This window comes from Caenorhabditis remanei, chromosome II (genome assembly GCF_010183535.1).
Source record: "Caenorhabditis remanei strain PX506 chromosome II, whole genome shotgun sequence".
NCBI lineage: Eukaryota > Metazoa > Nematoda > Chromadorea > Rhabditida > Rhabditidae > Caenorhabditis > Caenorhabditis remanei.
Genome location: NC_071329.1, coordinates 14,384,894 through 14,403,541, shown reverse-complemented (window position 1 = coordinate 14,403,541; position 18,648 = coordinate 14,384,894). Strand labels below are relative to the sequence as shown.

Below are 18,648 nucleotides of genomic sequence, written 5' to 3'. Positions count from 1 at the left end.
TTTGTTTCAAAAGCCGCTGCTATGTGCTCCCAAAAAGAAGATAGTATAAATGTCTTCACATTCCATGCTATCTTTTCATATTGAATTTGTCAAAATTCACGACATATCTAAAAAATCAGGTTCTTCGAATCCGGAAAAATATACTTCCTCGATTCCTGATATAAATATAAGTCTGTTAGAAGTGTTTTCGTTGTCTCAAACATGATATTTCGCTTCCTTATAATTGTCCTTCTGATTTTCTGTTTTGTGGAATTTTGCCCCAGAACCATTTCTCGAGAGTATCTTTTTAATAGCTCCACCACTGCTACTCCTCCTACAAATCGGTCTATCACAGATGTCTCCGTAACTGGAGAACCGGTCACAAACTCTCCAGCAACAGGCGAGCCGATAACAAATGCTCCTGCGACTGAAACTCCCGTGATACGAATGTTTTTATTCAGTTCCAATATTTGACGTTATCGATTACAGCGAGTTTTATTTATGTATCTCGCCAGTCTAAATAACTAAAATGTGTAATATGAGTCATCCAATTTGCTTTAATTTTTTACGCTCATTTTACAAGTCATCTTAATTCCTTATTGTTCCAGATATGTTTGGTGTTCCATAGAAAACTTTGAAATTGAAAGAATTCCGAAAAGACAATCCAGGAGAGAAATTCTGATCAGATTGCCAACTAGGCCATCCCACTGTGAGGATTAGAAGAAAAAATAGACAAAGAGAGAACCGACAGCTGAGTGCCAGGCAGATGGAGTGATGTCATATGCCAGTGCCAATTAGCTAATCGTCTACAAGGGGAGTAGAGATCTGAGTTTAGATAAATGGGTCTTTAGGGTTTGTAAGATTTGATTTATTTGTATAGATTCACAAAAAAGTCATCAGGACAGTGTGATTGATAGGTACATGAACAGTAATCGGCGTATAAGTCAGTGAAACAATACATTTAAAAAAATAATAACAAAGCATATATTATTGATAAACTTGATACAAGCCATGTGGATACAACATAACGTATCTTCTCCTTTGTTCACGTGGAAGTTCTGTTGGTAGTACTAAAGCTTCTTTATTAGATTCCTGTTCATTAATTCTCTGCTCAGGAGGAAGTTGGACGTGATCACTTTGCACTGTACGAATATCATTGATTGCGATAAAAAGCCAAATATTGTAGTACCAATGAGATAAAATAAAACGCTGAAATTGAATGAGTTCAGAATATATTTACATTTTTGACGACAAACTTACGCTTTCTTTCAAAAAAATCCACGTAATAAATGTTTGTAAAAAAATTCTAATTATTACGAAAAGTCCAAAATTTTCTGAGTAATCCAACTCGTATTTCCAAATATGTGGATAAATGAAAATTGAAAGTAAAGTTATTGCCAGAATGGAGTATAGAACAAATAAAAAAACGACAACCTGAAAGAAAAGTCTTTTGATGGAAATACTAAAATTCAAAATGACTTACGAAACCATCATACTCAACCCACCAAACAATAAATTGAGGAATAGTTGAAATAATTGCAAGTCCATAATATCCTACCAGTAGATTCCACTTATCATACTTTTCAATTTTCGGTTGATTTTCTTTGTAATCAGAAACAGAATATTCAAAGAATTTTGAATTCTTAAAAATTCGAAACAAAATTCTCACGACAATGGCAATCAATACAAGAAGTATTGTGAAATATATTGGGACACAAATAGAACTCCATTCATCTTCAGTTTCTCTAAGGTAAAAGATACCTACCAGAAGGAAATATAATCCAAATACAATAATACAAAATCCAGGATAAATAATATGGTTCGATAACAAACCATCAAACCGCATTTATTTCTTTTAAAAAACACTAGATGGATGGTGTATGAAGGGGTGTTTAGACGTTACGTCTGCTCTCGTGGAATGATCGATTTAGTACATACCTGGCAGATGGAAAGGGTTAATTGTGTATGCCTTTAGGCAAACAGGTTCTCGTTGAGGGAGATGAGTTCATACATTTGTATAATAAAATCGACTCATGGGATATCGAAGACTGCACCTCGCAGAAAGTCATAAAAATGTGCGTGTGTCGCGAGCGGTAACGGAAGTTTTGCTGATGGTAGGTTTTTTGGGCCGTAGCACATAGCTGAAAGGCAGGCGATAGACGAACGGAAACAAAGTGGCGTTCGAATACCGCGGGAAAATGCATGATTGTTCTTGTGTCCGTGTTACTGGATACTTCAGCTCGATTTGAAAAAAAAGTTTATGCAAAACGGAGTTGTTTCAGCTGAGATACAGTATGGACGTATACTCACCTATAACCGCTACTGTAGAAGACAAAAGGAAGTTTTTTTTATTCTTGGTTCTATGTTTTCAATTTGACAGTTTGTAACTGGAATGAGATAATCAAAACCGAAAATAGGGGACACTACGAAAATCGTGGAGAGCCTTTTAATCGGGGAACGAAAATCGGGGAAAGTGTGCACAGACAAACGCAAATTTGCGGCGCAGTTTCCAAACCACCGTAGTTGTTTTCCCCGATTGAAATTCTCTCCCGTGGGTCCCCGAAAATAGTACATTTTCACGTCTTAATTGTCACTACTTTCTGACAATGTCCTTCTTCTCTTGAACCCTCTAACACATTCTCCATATCCTCTGAAACTCCAAAGCGAGTTTTCAGATAAATGTTGTTGCTCATCATGAAAAACACTTGGTCTTCAAGCTTTCTTTCGTGAGAGTCAGGAAGATTTCATTATATTTATTGTGTGAAGATACCGTAACCCAAACTTCTTTGGAGAAGACTTTCAATGTTTCGAGAATAATTTATTTCATCTCGAAATCAATGAAGGAGATTTTTAATTTATGATAGCGGACTATCTGAACTTGTTCATACTTTAGAATTTTGTAATGCTTCGTTATGCGGTATGGAACTGAACGGACAACAGACGTTGTGGAGGTTGAGCAGAGAGAGAATTCGTTTCAGAATGAAACTTTGCCCAAAGACATTAACTCATTCTATTTTTTGCAAACCACAGCTGAAATTGCCATTTTAGTTCAAGTATTCAAGTATTATTATGGACTTGCAATTCCATTGTTATCTTTTTTTGAATTTTTAACGCGTCAAAACTCAATTTTAGTGAAATAATGCAACCACGCTCCATTGACACGCATTAGAGAGAAGAGACGCAGACACTGCGGCTTCGCTGGAGTTTTGAAAATTAATTGTTTTTCCCGTATTCTCGCTTATTTCTTCTGTTTTTCACCGAAAACTTCCGATATTTTGTACATTTCTGAGAAATTGAACTACGGCAAAACTGTTTTACATAAATTCTTCGCGAAATATTGTGTAAAAATATATTTTAACTGAAAATTGCTGCGCGTATTCAGCAAAAGTGGAGAAATTTGAAAACCGGCGAATCTAATCTGGTTATTTCTAGTTCTAATCGATAGCTTAGTCTTTTTTTCAGACAAATCGGTAAGTAAGCTAACTAGGGAAGGCCCTCGACTCGGTCTGGAGTTATGGGTCGTGACCTATATCGTTGGAAAGCTGGGAAAACGCTGATTCCAAATATATATTCAGTTTTTGCCCTCGAGGCCTGGTATTCGAGAAAAACGAGGTCAAAGTTTGGACCCCTGACAAGTCATTACCTTACCGACGTGTGTAAAATATCGGCAGCGTGGCGCAGGTGGTAAGGGGGCGGTGTGGCATCAGGAAGGGTGTGGGTTCTTTCCCGGCCACGCCAATTTTTTTTTGCATTTCTTGTAATGAACTTTTAAGATTCTCTGACCAGGTCTGTCTCACTTTTTCAAGATTTGGATAATGTTTTATTGATTTTCAAGTAAAAATATAAGCCATTTGAAACATTTTTTCCAAAAGTTTTCAAAAAATTTTCCATCATTAGATGGTCGAAAAGTGATGAAGTACACGGAAAATTTTTCTCGTCTTTTTTGTTTCAAATGGCTTATATTCGCATAGGAATCAATAAAACATTATCCAAATCTTGAAAAAGTGGGACAGACCTGGTCAGAGAATCTTAAAAGTTCATTACAAGAAATGCAAAAAAAGTGTGGCGTGGCCGGGAAAGAACCCACACCCTTCCTCATGCCACACCGCCCCCCTACCACCTGCGCCACGCCACAGGTAGTTGGCGTGTGGTCCGCATGCGGATTCAGTCCCATTTTCCGTCCGCATAGAGTCCGCGGCGAAAATATGGCCCGCTACGGACTGTATATGGACGCAGTGTGGACTTCGGGGAAAGAGGAGGCAGTGGGCGGCGGGCGTCCGCGCGCGGACTCAGCGCGGACCGTATATGGATTGGCGAAATAGTCCGTATGGACTGGCCGCGGCGGCCGCTTGCAGCAGCTCTTCCGAAGCTCTCGGACTCCTCTCGGATAATGATAATTTTTTAATCATTTACGGAGCTTTTACGTTTCTTTCCCTATTTTTCGAAAGTTTCGCCTTTCTTTATGTTTTTTATATTGAAATTTATTTTAATTTATTTTTTTCGTGAAAAATTCCCGCATTTAACTGCGAATGATCGAAAAATTAGTATGTTTTCAGTCAGTCCGATGATCCCAAAAAGAGAAACAGCGGCGATAGCTGAAATGGAACCAATTCTTCGATTTCCTCAAAGGTTTGTGATAGTATTCAACATTCTCTATTCAAAATAAATTTTTCAGTGAGGAAATTCGATAAAATTGGCCGGAACTCCTTCTCAAACACGACATCGGTATTTGTTCGGAGGAGGAACCCTTTTTCGAAAGTAAGTTAACTGAATAAATATTTTTATTCCGCAATTAATTGATTTTTTTCAGAAATACAAAGGGAAAAACGGAAATCAACGACTGAATATTGCTTCTACGACAATTGGATTTCGATTGATTTCAAGGACACGACTGGCCGACAAACTTGTGATTTCTATGTCTAATTTGCTATGTTTTCTTCTTATTTTCATTACTTTCAATGTTCCTTTTTATCTTTCTTTAAATAAAATAGTAATTTTATCACTAATCTTCCTTGTTAAATGACGATCTAAACCGGGAAACAAAAGTAGGGAGGGGGCTGGCGGTGGGAGGGAGAGGAGCAACTTTTTCGGCGCGCGGACTCGAAACGGACCGTATATGACGCACACATATCGTCCTTAGCTACTTCTTTTTGAGTCCGGCGCGGACGCGTATATGGTCCGTATTTCGTCGCTGGCCAACTACCTGTGGCTGCCGATATTTTACACACGTCGGTAAGGTAATGACTTGTCAGGGGTCCAAACTTTGACCTCGTTTTTCTCGAATACTAGGCCTCGAGGGCAAAAACTGAATATATATTTGGAATCAGCGTTTTCCCAGCTTTCCAACGATATAGGTCACGACCCATAACTCCAGACCGAGTCGAGGGCCTTCCCTAGTAAGTTTATTTCGATAAATTAGAAACAACCATCGACGAGCGATTGACAAAACCGCATTGTGCGTGATTTCGATATAAATTTCTGACTAATAACTACAATTTTTGACGAATTTCTACCGATTCAACAATTTCAGGTAAAATTTCTATGATAAACTAAAAACCCTTGTTAATTTCGTCGAAAACTCTCACTTATCGCTTGAAATCCGATTTTTTTCGAAGAAACATTCCAGAATCTAGTAAAAACACGTAAAATCTTTCGTGTTGAAAGAATTTAGCTAAACTTCAATCCACATTCTCATTTTTAACTGAAAAAAAACATGAAAAACTTAGTTTTATCAGTTTTTGCTAAAATTTCGAACGTTTGTCTCAAAATTTTTAGATTTCAGCCGAAAAACGGTAGTTCAGCCACGAATACCTTTTTTATGTCAAAAAAGAAAGCTAAAGGTGCAAATTTCACACAGAAAGCTTATTAATTCCGCCGTAGTTCTCGTTCAGGAAAGCCAAAATTATTAAATCACTAGAATACCTCGTTTTGAATACAAATAGAACAATGACTTGTTTACCCTTAACTTTTTTTGACAAAAAAATGGTGAAAAACGGAAGATCGAGAAAGGAGAAAGTGACTGGCTGGAAAATGGGAATGAATGGAAGTTTTAGGTTTTTCAGATAAATCAAAAGAACTCAAGAAGCGGAAGACAACAGAAAACATACTAGAAACAAAATGGGGGAATAATTATTGTGAGACTACTCGACGTTGTCTGAGACCACCATCTTGTTCTTCTCGTGGCGAAGCAACTCCTGGCTGTATTGGGTCTTGGATTTCTCTCTGTTGCTCGGCGGCTTGCTCCTCAGCTTGTCTTCTGGAAAGCATTACTTGTTTTAGGAAGAGTGATAAATCATTATAGAGAAAATGAAATTCAAGTTTTCAGAAGTAGTCTTAAAACTTTGAGCCCCGATGCTCAAGTGTATTACCTCGAATCCTCAATTTCCTTCAATGTTCTATTTCTGATCATTGTTTCTCTTGCTATCTCTTTTCTTCTTTGTTCTTCCTCCGTTATTTGCTCCAAATCAAATGATTCAGTTGTCTGAAAGAAAATTATAATATTGAATACTGTTGAATAAAAAACTGACCAGCAAATGTTGTGAGAGGGTAGCCAGTAGCAAAAAAACGTTCTTGAAAATGATGAAGATCGTCTTGGGCTTCAGGAATCTCCAATTACCTTCAAAGTGCGTAATAGACGGGATCGAGTTCTCAATGAAATAGAAAAGTGAGACGATCACAACTAGAGTCGCAACTGCACAGTAGAATTGTACAGTCACGTTCCAACGGCCAAACCGAGGAACGATGACTTCGACGTACTTGACTGAAACAATTTTTTATTGACTTATGAAACGTTTGGCTTTACTGACAGCACAAAACTCCTAGAGATATGGTCCGGAACCACCACGCCACCGACTCTTCATACCCCAGTGAGCAACCGACTGATCCAAGCCAGAAGAAAATGGCTATGTAGCAGTGTGCATGACGTGTAGACGGACTTTCGAACCGGTCGAAGATGTGCGCCTGAAATCATGGTTGTAGTTACGATATTGAGAAGAGAAATTTCTAATTTTGAAAAGAAGGATTCTGATTTGACGTTACGATATTGAGAAGAGAAATTTCTAATTTTGAAAAGAAGGATTCTGATTTGACGTTACGATATTGAGAAGAGAAATTTCTAATTTTGAGAAGAAGGATTCTGATTTGACGTTACGATATTGAGAAGAGAAATTTCTGATTTTGAGAAGAAGGATTCTGATTTGACGTTACGATATTGAGAAGAGAAATTTCTGATTTTGAAAAGAAGGATTCTGATTCGACGTTTTGATATTGAGAAGAGAAATTTCTGATTTTGAAAAGAAGGATTCTGATTTGACGTTATGATATTGAGAAGAGAAATTTCTAATTTTGAAAAGAAGGATTCTGATTTGACGTTACGATATTGAGAAGAGAAATTTCTGATTTTGAAAAGAAGGATTCTGATTTGACGTTATGATATTGAGAAGAGAAATTTCTGATTTTGAAAAGAAGGATTCTGATTCGACGTTATGATATTGAGAAGAGAAATTTCTGATTTTGAAAAGAAGGATTCTGATTTGACGTTATGATATTGAGAAGAGAAATTTCTAATTTTGAAAAGAAGGATTCTGATTTGACGTTACGATATTGAGAAGAGAAATTTCTGATTTTGAGAAGAAGGATTCTGATTCGACGTTATGATATTGAGAAGAGAAATTTCTGATTTTGAAAAGATGGATTCTGATTTGACGTTATGATATTGAGAAGAGAAATTTCTAATTTTGAAAAGAAGGATTCTGATTTGACGTTACGATATTGAGAAGAGAAATTTCTGATTTTGAAAAGATGGATTCTGATTTGACGTTACGATATTGAGAAGAGAAATTTCTGATTTTGAAAAGATGGATTCTGATTTGACGTTACGATATTGAGAAGAGAAATTTCTGATTTTGAAAAGAAGGATTCTGATTTGACGTTATGATATTGAGAAGAGAAATTTCTAATTTTGAAAAGAAGGATTCTGATTTGACGTTATGATATTGAGAAGAGAAATTTCTAATTTTGAAAAGAAGGATTCTGATTTGACGTTACGATATTGAGAAGAGAAATTTCTGATTTTGAGAAGAAGGATTCTGATTCGACGTTATGATATTGAGAAGAGAAATTTCTGATTTTGAAAAGATGGATTCTGATTTGACGTTATGATATTGAGAAGAGAAATTTCTAATTTTGAAAAGAAGGATTCTGATTTGACGTTATGATATTGAGAAGAGAAATTTCTGATTTTGAAAAGATGGATTCTGATTTGACGTTACGATATTGAGAAGAGAAATTTCTGATTTTTTTTTTTTTGAGAAGAGAAATTTCTAATCTCATTCTAATTAACTCTAATTCACTTACTTTCAAGCTCTCCAAAACGAATCCGATCGCAAGCCCAAGCAGAGTTGGATATCCTACATTCGACACTGTTCCCTTCATTGTCTCGTATAAAGATATTTTTGGTTCTCCCTCTTTGTATGCCTCCATCGAAAGAATCGAAGCAATGAGAGTTGTGGTGAGGAGAAAACGAAAATAGTTGTTGAAGAATTGTCGAATTCTTGTCCATCTACTTGGTTTGTGGTCTGTGCGTGTGATATCATGGATGGTCTCAGGTAGCATCTGTAATCACGCAAAGTTAATAAACGAAGAAAACAGTTAGAAACTTGAGACTTGAAATGTTTGGGAAATCCAAAAAAAAATTAACTAACCGATTCGTCATAAAAGCGTTGATATAGTCATCATCCATGAATCCGCGCCGATGGTTTATGCCGCTTCTTTTTCGTTATGGTAATTAATTTTTAAGTTTTACTAGTCAAAACTTATGAGATATTACGGTATTTTAGTTTCAACTCATGGGAAAATTCTTCTTTCAGAAAAACAACGTCTACAAAAAAGAGCGGCGGCATCAAAAAATTCGTCCATCTGATCATCATTCATTAAGATGATGCCGGAACTCCTTATTTGTTTCTGGTGAGGTGCAAGAAGACCAGAAGTATACCTGGAATAACGTGTAAAATTTACATTCCGATACATTCCAGAGTTCTCAGTTTTTTAGAAATCGGATTACTTTCCATCAAAATTTTGCAGAGTCAAAACATTAAATTTTTAAGTTTTCCGCTCTGTTTAATCGCGATCCAATCACATTTATCCGAGAATGGTCCGTTTTCTAATCAGAACTGTTCTTAGCGGAGTTTGCTGAATTATACAACAAAAAATCCACGTCATACAGTTTGATATAACATTTCTGAAAAACTATTAATTGTTTTTGTGGACTCCTTCGCGGGCGAGTAATGTGTTTCCCGTTCATTTGGGGTACCTGTTCGAAACTATTTCTTTACATAAAACCACGAATGGTTTTTAGATTTGACACATTCCCTGGTTTTCGCAGTCTTTTTGTTTTTTTCATGTGTATTTTTAACGCATAAATTCCAGACATGGGGTTTTTCATTTTTCAATTTTTAGATTAGTCCTTTTTATATTGACATACAGGCTTGAATGCCTAACTAAATAGGTTTTTAACACACGTACCAAGGACCGGGCCGGTAAGGCTTGGGAAGCCCGGGAATTCCCGGTTTCAAAAAGAGAACCAATTTCTTCAGATGTCCGGATCATAGCCGAAAATTCGACTTTTTTGCAAAAAAAAAACTCGAAAACTTTTTGAGTTTTGTCGCCAATCCGAGCTTTTTGGGCGAGCCGGGCCTATATTTTGCTTTTACAACTTCCCCCAACAAGAAAAATTTGGAATTTTTGAGTCTTTTCTAAAAAAGCTTTTCTTGGAAGGATGTTTACTAATGTAAATTCTACGAATCACGCGGGTTCTAATCAGAATGATGAAAAGTACCCGAGAAAACCCTACTCGCGAATGTTGAGCATGTAGGGATGCCGGGATGCCGTTATAATACAGGTGCCGTTCTATTACAGATGCCATTATAATGCAGTTCTTACTTTCTTTTCCCTTCTTTCACTTCTTTGAAATCTGCTTTATTTTCCTTTCTTTCACTTCTTCCAAATCTACCTCAATTATGAAAACTCTTTCTTCATGAAATCAAAAGAACACACAGCTCAAAAATCAGGAATACTGTCCCAATTAAGAGATTCAAACCGAATCTGGGTTCTTTTTTCCCTTTATTTTGATACCACATATACTCAAATGCACTATCCTTTTGTTAATAACCCTCATGAATATGTATGCATACATGTGGCTTTTCACATTCTCATCCCCGGTCAGTTTCTGATCACTCTTATCAGTAACACTTGCTTCGGTGCCATGGGCTCCCAAAAAGGAGATGGCTCTAAAGATGTTGGTCATCGACATGCTGTTATTCGAGAGGTAATTTCATAGCTCATTCATTTTCAAATGTAGTCTTTGTCATTTTCAGAAGCTCCGCCTCCTCCGAGAAGGCTCTGACTGTGCTCATCAGCGTTCATTGGAGAGACAAGCCGAGGCACTCGGACGTATTCACACTCAAATCCGTGAGCTCCACCAGGAGACTGTAGAAATTGTCAGAATTGTTTCAAAAGTCGATGCAGCTATAAAGGAATGGGCTGCTGGAAAAAATAACAAATAAATTTTAGTTTTTTCTTGTTTTATTTGTTCTTGTGATAGATAAAACTACATATATTGGTGGGAATGTGGGCCTCTCGAAAAAGACTGCAACCCACCACACACTCTTTGACCACGCGTTGAATCAATATGGCGCCGGGCTAGTCGTTTTTTGTTCCATGGCTATCTTCTTTCATTCCTCCGATCGAACGAGTCTTCTGATAAGAGACGAGTGACCTTCATTTTCAGTTGGTATCACCTGATATGGTTTTTTAACCAGCGTTTTCCCTTTTACCCTATTTTTTCGCGGTTCATATCTTTTCTCTTGTGGTGGCAGGGGAGCTTTCTAACGATTAATGGCTTGGGTTTTCTGTTTCATCAATTTCCATTTTTCTTCTGAACCTCAGCTTTCGATTACAGTTTTCCAAATGAACCAAAACGTCAACTGGCTCATCCATGAATTCTTGCCAATGTTTAATAGAGTTGTTCAGGAACATCTCGAGAGAATAGGAGTATGGTTTCTGTTTTATTTTTTATTTTTTGGATGCCATCATTTTTATAGGAAATACTTGAACGGGAACGGATGGAAGATAGAGAAGGAGGAAGCGATGACTCAGATTATTATTCGGACGATGACGATGAGTTTAGGCCACTCCCTCCATTCCGTCAGAATCGCCCACCGACCGAACTGGAACAGTTGATCATCGATCTCCAAGCAATCCACGATGAGTTGGAGACCATCGCTGGGGACATGCCACGTTTGGAGAACTTCAGGCTGGTGGTTGAAGGAGTGCAGAGGTTTGGAGCTGATTATGTGCCGGACGGAGTTGGGGGATGAGGAAGATGATAATAATTAATTTGACTAATTAAATAATTTGTTTGAAATGTTGTTTTTATACATACCTCTTCTTGTATCATATTGATACATTTTTTTGTAATTCCAATTTTCAAATTGATAAAGTGATTTTTATTTTTATTTTCGGAACGAACATAATTTTACCAATGTACATCACCTACGTACCCGGCCCTCCGCCAATAGTTTCTCTACCCCAAAAAAGCGAACTTTTTCTACATATCTTTGCGCAACAGATAGACACCACCTGCTGTTCAGCTGCCACTTCGCACCAAAGAGAGGAGGCGCATGGTACATTGAACAGCTGCATAAAAACGTATGTAGCGATTCCTCAATATGGCCTAAGAGTGGGCGGAGCTTGAGTCCTACATAGATTTCATTGTCTTCTTTTAAAGGAGCCCGTTTTCACAGGATTACTTATTCTCAAGTTTTTGGAATACTTGGTGCCAAGATGTCTACCAGCGGGAATGCAGACAAAAAAGTGATTCAAGTCGTAAGTGTCAATCTGTTTTTCAGTTCCTTAAACTCTGTGTTTTCAGAGAAAAAGTCCAGTCAATCTACTTCTAAAACTGAAGTCAATCACGGAAGAAGCTGAGAAGGTAATTTTGAAAATATCCTTTCTGCGAGTTATACAAGTTTTTCATTTCCAGCTCTCCATCAACCTCAACGCCCTTCAAAAATGTCTCATGGAATCAGTTGACGTTGAAGAAAATGATGACTTCGCCTGTTTCTCAAACCCGTATCGCCATCCAAACTATCTCTGGTCATTCGCTATCCGTGTCTGGTATCTTGCTGGATTTGTTACACCTTCTGAATCAGAGAACACAATTCTGACTCAGGAGATGATTGAGCGTTTTTTGAAAGCAACTATGGAAGTGTCCTTTGAGGCTTTTTCTGGACCTTATGGACTGAGAGATATCCACTCGAAGATTATGAGAGATCGAGAATACGGAAATATGGTGAGTGATTTTTCTAAGTAGATCAGAATGTTAGCTTTAATTTGAGTTGAAAATCGGGGTAAATGGATGGAAAATAAAAAATTTTGATTTTCGAAAATCTCAAAATTTCGATGTTGCTGAAACTTGGCGATTTTACAATCGATTCTTGAGATTTTAAGATTTTCATAGTCAGCTAGTCAAGATCTTTCAAAAAAGTATAATCATGCCTAGGTTTGCTTCAAGTTGGGTCCCACCACGAAAACTACAGTAACCCGGTTTAAAAGCACATGGAGAACTGAATTGAGCAAACCATGACATAATTATACTTTTCTGAAGCGTCTCGACACGCTGAATCTGAAAAAGGTTGTTTCAATGAGTTTGGAGGCGACTAGAAAAAGTTATAACTCGATTTCAGCACAAATTTAAGAAAAAAGGTTTTTGTATGTAATTTTCCAATTTCTAGTCTGAAATATCACAAATATCAATCTTAATTTTTCCAGAAACTGTGCCAAATCTTGATCATCGTCGAAAAGTTCACCAAGGTGATGATGGTGAAGAAGGAGAAGGATCGGATGACTTCAGCTACGGTGGCAACTCAAACTTCGGATGAGGCAGAAATCTCGGATAAGAGCGAACTATCGGAGTTCGTCGACTGCTTCCAAAAGCTCCCTATCTCCACTTCCGATAAATGATTCTGAATCTTGATGATCATTACTCAACAGTCAATCTCAATAACTCAATAAAGAATTTATTCGAAATTCCCTATCAGAACAAATCACACTTTTTCTTCGGGTTCATTGGAGAACCAACTGGGCAATTATAGGCGTCGGCAAAATATTTCAAATTCTGAAAGTTCCCATTCACTCGAAAATTAGCCATAGGGTGGGATTGTTGCAGAATCCGTTCGAGTGGTCGAGTCGAGCGTCCGCGACAGTAATCCTACAATTATACAATTGAGAAGTTTCAACGATTGACTAGGGAAGACTCTCAAGTGACCGTGGAGTTATAGGACGTGACCTATATAATTGGAAAGCTGAGAAAACGCTGATTCCAAATATACATTCAGTTTTTGCCCTCGAGAGATGGTATTCGAGAAAAACGAGGTCAAAGTTTAAACTAGGTGAAGGTAATGACTTGTCAGCGGTCTAAACTTTGACCTCATTTTTCTCGAATACCGGGCCTCGAGGGCAAAAACTGAATACATATTTGGAATCAGCGTTTTCTCATCTTTCCAATGATATAGGTCACGTCTTCTAACTCCGCGGTCACTTGAGAGCCTTCCTTAGTGAGACACCTACCAATGCAATCAGATTGAAAAACATTTGATCAGAAGTTTTGTTTTGTGACCCGATGATATATTGCTCGTTTTGACTCATCACTTTATGATAAGTTCGGTAGGCAACCTCCTGTCCGAGGCGGTCTGCCATAATCTCCTTGATCACCATGTTTCCTTTTAACTGCAAATTATATGAATTATTGGGCATCTGGACACTCAGTAAACCTACATTTCTCCCGTAGTCCGGATCATCATAATTATCATATTGCTTCTCTAAACACTTTGCTCGATTCTTATAATTTTTCGCATCTTCTTTATCGAAAATAGCGTTGAGATGTCCAATCTCATCACGCTCGATCCCCCTTATATCAAAGCCATGGCCCATTTCATGCCCCATTATCCTTCCAACACCGGCAAACTTGGCATATGTTGGATAACTCCAATGGAATTTCGGCTCTTCCAGGTAGCCAACAAACATCCCTGAAGAGTTGATTGTATACAGTAATACAGTAATCCATTGATCTTACACAGAAGGTTCTCATTTAAAGAGTATTGAGCATTCACCATGTTCAGCTTCAAATGAGGACGGATTGGATAGTCTCCGACGAGATATTTAACAAACAATTCTGATTGGTACTTCATGATCTTTTTGATAGAGGAGTAGTATGAGTCTGTATCCTCGAAATTGAGCTGAAAACTGATCCTGGTATCTTTTGATACATGTCTACACCTACACTTTCAAAGTTTTTCTCAAAATTCTTCTGATTATTGAATTCGTCCGGATACCCAAGATTCACTCTCAGTTTTTGAAGTTTCAAAATTGCCCTTTCCTTAGTTTTTTGGGATATCAATTTGGATTCATTGAACATTTGAATATATGTTTCTCTCGTTGGATTCACCATATCAGTTACAGCATCTCGATTCTTCTTTTCGTAATACTTTCGGACATATAAAAGCATAGAAGCTCGAGGGAAAAGTTCATTCACATGCTCAACACAATCCATACTTTTCGCATATTTTTTGTCTTCTTCTATGTAATTAGCATACTTTTCAATGTATTTGAAGATTAACACATTGGCTAGTGTTCTTTTCGGTGTTTGCTGGATAATTTTCTCCACCTGAATTAGAATCTATTTGCACGGCACGCTTCTTACAACCTATCGAAGCCGAAGAAAATTGTGTGCGAAACCGAGAGAGACTCAGAGAAAAAGATATTTCAGTGGAGCGCAGTTGTAAAATACTGATATAAATTTTCCGATATCTTAGGGGATTACCTCTTCGAGAGTGATCGTATTCTCTTGAGTCACAAAGTGATTCTTCATACTTTTGTAGCTTTCAGGTGCCATCAAGGGGTCGACTATTTTTTCGATATCGAAAAATTTCAGTTTGGTTTTCACTGTTTCGAAAGGCACATATTTTGGATTTTTGAGTTGTGGAACCTGAAAAAGTTTAAGATATGGGATAACTCAAATGAGTTCACTCTCACATTTATAAGTTTTCCCACCAGCTTCTCCACATCTTTTTGATCTTTCTTAAGTTGCTTTCCATCACACGAAACATGGTTGACTTTACAGATTTCTTTGATAAAATACCGTATCCCTGATAAGTTATCTCTCTCGAACATTTTAGATTGGGAATATCCTATTTCAATAGTTTTGTTGGTGGCTGACCCTATTGTAAAGAAAACGAATTCTGAGAAGTGAAGTTTAGCCATTTGTGTCATTCGATCTAAAAATTTCGATAAGGTTACAGTACTCCAGTATTCCTCACTATTCAAATCAAAATTTGATTCATCCCAGTTCGTTTCCATAATTGGCCAGGTTCCAATTTTCAAAATATCTTGATACATTTCTTTAAAGTTTATTTTTATCCTCTTCTTGAAGTTCTGAAACACGTAACAGGTTTTCCCTAAACCCTAGACCAAAGAAAAACTCAAAACTCACATCTGAAAAATCCTGACACTTCTTGTAGACATGTCGCATTGCATTTTCAGATTTGGAACCTGCAGATTTGTCATATTTCAAAAAAGATTCCAGCAAATTGACTATAATGTCTTCTTTCTCTCTGTTCCGACCTCCCGTACTGTCACTATGCTCGAGATATCGACCACATGCGTATTGATAGAAATCGTTGCATGGATCTACAGTGGGATCTCGCCAATTGTGCTGAAAGAGACATCCGGACATCTAGATGGACAGACAGAAACTGACCAGCTGATGAGCTAGAAGCATACACTGTGGAGTTTCACAAGCAGTTCTTGGGGCTTTGGTAACCGCTGGTGCTTTGGTTGGAACGGTTCGCGCCATTTTTTTCGTACTAGTGTTCTCCAATTTTTCCTTATCTACCGGCGATTTTGTGGATGGAGCCACAACTAATGATTTTGTCGATGGAGGAGCCACTAGAGCTTCTGGTGCTCTGACATGAACAGCCATCGGTTCACGCATCAATTCGAAAATGGCAGTTCCAAGGAGAACGGCGACAAGAAGTGCGGTGACGACAACGACGAATATGATTTCTTTCCGAACGATCATGTTTGAACTTTTATTCTGACTTTTCTGAAAGGTTTTCATAAATTTTGTGTAAAAATGTGAATAGAACTCTACCTTTTTCAATAATCAGTCGAATCAACTTTTTGAAAATTTACAAATTAACCATTTTGAAAATAGTTTTGATAATAATCTAGACACATTTGTTCACGTGAAAATATTGAAGTTTCATTTATTTCTGTTACTTTACAACTGCCACGGTTCAGAAAAGAACCCACCACGAAAATTACAGTAATCCATTCCTGGGTTACTGTAGCTTTCGTGGTGAGATCCAATGTATTTGGAACCTAGGCATGATTATATTTTTCTGAAAGCTCTCGACGCCCTGAATTCGAATCTTTTACTTAAAATCTGAAATTCGTAAAAATTTAACGAAAAAAGGAGCACAAATATCCTGATAGATTCTTTCAGGTGGTCTTCTTGGTTCTTCTTGGTCTTCTTGATTACGGAATTGCTTCTTTGAGCTCAAAAAATGAAGGATGCGGCAAGATTGCAAAAGTGGGAGGAGCCTATCTAAACTTCCAGCCACAAAATCAAACACCAAAAACCACCCCTTACTTTTTCTCAGAATCCATAAAACTATGAATAATTCGATGTGCTCTCCTCCTCTATAAAACCCTCTCTCCCCCAATACATTCCCACCATTCTTCTCAGAATGCGCCTCCCGATTTTCCTCCTTCTCCTTTTCTGTACTACCGTACTCTGCCGCCCCCGTCTCAGCGGTTGCAACCATCACCGTCGACACCAACGATCCGAATGGGCCAGAACCGTTCTCTCCAACCATCTCCACGCCTTCGAAGGAGCCATCAAAAGCGGAAACAAGGCACTGTTTGTCAGGTTGTTCAAGTTGAAAGATGGTAGGTTTAAATATAAAGAATTTAGTGAATGCAGGTTTTACCTTACAGCAAACGATACAGCTGAGCTCCAAACCGAAATGGAACGCTTCAAAGACTACCGCTTCAAAATCGTCAAAGCCGGATATTACCCGAGCAACACCAGAATCTATGGATATTATCAACTTTTGAGTAAAATCGGATTCTCTGATAACGAGCAACAGTATCGCGTTGTCATTGAGCATGTGAGTTTTGACACACTTTGATTCGCAGTCTTGATCTTTTTACAGAATGCCGCTAGCCCAACCGGATGGATCATCATCAGCATCGGCGAGGTGGCTCATTGATAAATCTGATTGTTTTATGATCAATGAAGTGGAATTTTCATGCAAAAACTAGTTGGGCTACACAAATAAAACAGAGTTATGTTTCTTGATCTGTATCTGAAAATTTGAGTCCTACCGTAGCAGGGGCATCGCTGAAATGTCTGAACGAATAGCTAAGGAATCACAAAACAGAGCATGAGTCATGTCAATTTGCAGTCCTACAGTAACCTTTTTAGGCATCCGTTCTCCTCGACGCTTCCAGCCTTGGGCTCCTTTCTTCTTCGCTAACCACATTTTCCTTAATCGTGCTGGTTTTAAAAAGTTAAAGACATCAAGAATCTTCTAAATTTTCAAAACTCCGCGTTAGCGAGCCCAACCGTAATCCGCTGTCAGATACCTCCACGTAAGCCAGCACTACCGTAATCCTCTGTCAGATACCTCCACGTAAGCCAGCACTACCGTAATCCTCTGTCAGATACCTCCACGTCAGCGCGTTCCCCACCTCGTCCCCCCCCTTTCACATCGTAAAAAATGATTCAATTTGCATATTCTCTCGCTTTAAAACTCCGCTCTCCCACCACCATTCTCTCAAAATGCGCCTTCTTTTTCCTCTTCTTTTCATTTTCCTCTTCTCCACCATCTCGTCTCAACCTACCTCGGCTCAACCGGCTCGCAACCAATCGATGAAAGATGCTCGCGAGTGGTTGAAATTTCAAATGGATTGGTTCACGTACATGTTGCAGTCAGGCGATAGAGAGGGGATGAAGCAATACTATTTCTTCATTAATCGTAAGTTCGAGTTCCCTAGTCACAGAATCATAGAAAGTGAGGCATCTGCGCTTTAAAAAATTATCGTAAAATTAGCGCGAAATTCATAAAATTTAACCCCCTATTGTTGGTCCACGTTACAAGCACGCGATTTGGTTGAGAATTGGCAACCTACCAAGTGGTGTGCAAACGCGCTTCACTAGACTTCCGGTTTCGCGCGGAAAATAAATTTTGCCTATTTCCCCAACTAAAACTGTGTGTCTTCAGCAAACGACAAGGCTGAAGTGAACGCATTATTCGATGAGTTCAGTAACCATACCTTGGTGTCGAAAGAGGCGTGGTATTTGTCAAGATATCGGATTGATGGATATGTTGAGAAAATACTGCCCAGAGAAGGGAACACCGTGGGACTGTATTATGACGCCGTCATGTTGAAAGTAAGTTTTTTTGGGAAAAAAACGAAACAAGAAAAGAAAAGAAAATTTAATTTTCAGAACGCCTGGAGCCCAACTGACTGGAAGTTGGCCTTGAAATCTACTGGAGTCTATCATACCAAGACTGATTGATTTTCTATTTTTTCATTTCATTTAAA

At 38.1% G+C, this 18,648-nt stretch overlaps 8 protein-coding genes across 8 annotated transcripts; 5 read left to right on the top strand and 3 right to left on the bottom strand.

Moving 5' to 3' along the window:
- Nucleotides 1-6,108: 6,108 nt before the first annotated feature.
- GCK72_006916 (uncharacterized protein) lies at nt 6,109-11,269 on the bottom strand (the record flags this gene model as incomplete). Its single annotated transcript, XM_003109969.2, has 6 exons — nt 6,109-6,235; nt 6,348-6,460; nt 6,507-6,739; nt 6,786-6,939; nt 8,335-8,592; nt 11,201-11,269. 6 exons carry the CDS (start codon nt 11,267-11,269, stop codon nt 6,109-6,111), a joined length of 954 nt encoding a protein of 317 aa, XP_003110017.2.
- GCK72_006917 (uncharacterized protein) lies at nt 10,124-10,541 on the top strand (the record flags this gene model as incomplete). Its single annotated transcript, XM_003109889.2, has 2 exons — nt 10,124-10,303; nt 10,353-10,541. 2 exons carry the CDS (start codon nt 10,124-10,126, stop codon nt 10,539-10,541), a joined length of 369 nt encoding a protein of 122 aa, XP_003109937.2.
- Nucleotides 10,945-11,354, top strand: GCK72_006915 (uncharacterized protein; the record flags this gene model as incomplete). Its single annotated transcript, XM_003109816.2, has 2 exons — nt 10,945-11,028; nt 11,079-11,354. 2 exons carry the CDS (start codon nt 10,945-10,947, stop codon nt 11,352-11,354), a joined length of 360 nt encoding a protein of 119 aa, XP_003109864.2.
- A 466-nt stretch (nt 11,355-11,820) lies between these two features.
- On the top strand, nt 11,821-12,999 carry GCK72_006914 (uncharacterized protein; the record flags this gene model as incomplete). Its single annotated transcript, XM_003110078.2, has 4 exons — nt 11,821-11,862; nt 11,909-11,968; nt 12,020-12,328; nt 12,808-12,999. The coding sequence occupies 4 exons, from the start codon at nt 11,821-11,823 to the stop codon at nt 12,997-12,999; spliced, it is 603 nt and encodes a 200-aa protein (XP_003110126.2).
- Nucleotides 13,000-13,072: 73 nt separating this feature from the next.
- Nucleotides 13,073-16,114, bottom strand: GCK72_006913 (uncharacterized protein; the record flags this gene model as incomplete). The annotated part of the gene is made up of 10 exons (XM_053725884.1): nt 13,073-13,246; nt 13,606-13,764; nt 13,813-14,063; nt 14,111-14,273; nt 14,318-14,701; nt 14,858-15,022; nt 15,070-15,311; nt 15,354-15,468; nt 15,527-15,748; nt 15,794-16,114. The coding sequence occupies 10 exons, from the start codon at nt 16,112-16,114 to the stop codon at nt 13,073-13,075; spliced, it is 2,196 nt and encodes a 731-aa protein (XP_053590078.1).
- Nucleotides 16,115-16,469: 355 nt separating this feature from the next.
- Nucleotides 16,470-17,207, bottom strand: GCK72_006912 (uncharacterized protein; the record flags this gene model as incomplete). Its single annotated transcript, XM_053725883.1, has 1 exon — nt 16,470-17,207. The coding sequence occupies one exon, from the start codon at nt 17,205-17,207 to the stop codon at nt 16,470-16,472; it is 738 nt and encodes a 245-aa protein (XP_053590077.1).
- GCK72_006911 (uncharacterized protein) lies at nt 16,785-17,309 on the top strand (the record flags this gene model as incomplete). Its single annotated transcript, XM_053725882.1, has 3 exons — nt 16,785-16,986; nt 17,035-17,207; nt 17,253-17,309. The coding sequence occupies 3 exons, from the start codon at nt 16,785-16,787 to the stop codon at nt 17,307-17,309; spliced, it is 432 nt and encodes a 143-aa protein (XP_053590076.1).
- A 572-nt stretch (nt 17,310-17,881) lies between these two features.
- Nucleotides 17,882-18,622, top strand: GCK72_006910 (uncharacterized protein; the record flags this gene model as incomplete). The annotated part of the gene is made up of 3 exons (XM_003109798.2): nt 17,882-18,077; nt 18,324-18,493; nt 18,551-18,622. The coding sequence occupies 3 exons, from the start codon at nt 17,882-17,884 to the stop codon at nt 18,620-18,622; spliced, it is 438 nt and encodes a 145-aa protein (XP_003109846.2).
- Between the last annotated feature and the right edge of the window lie 26 nt (nt 18,623-18,648).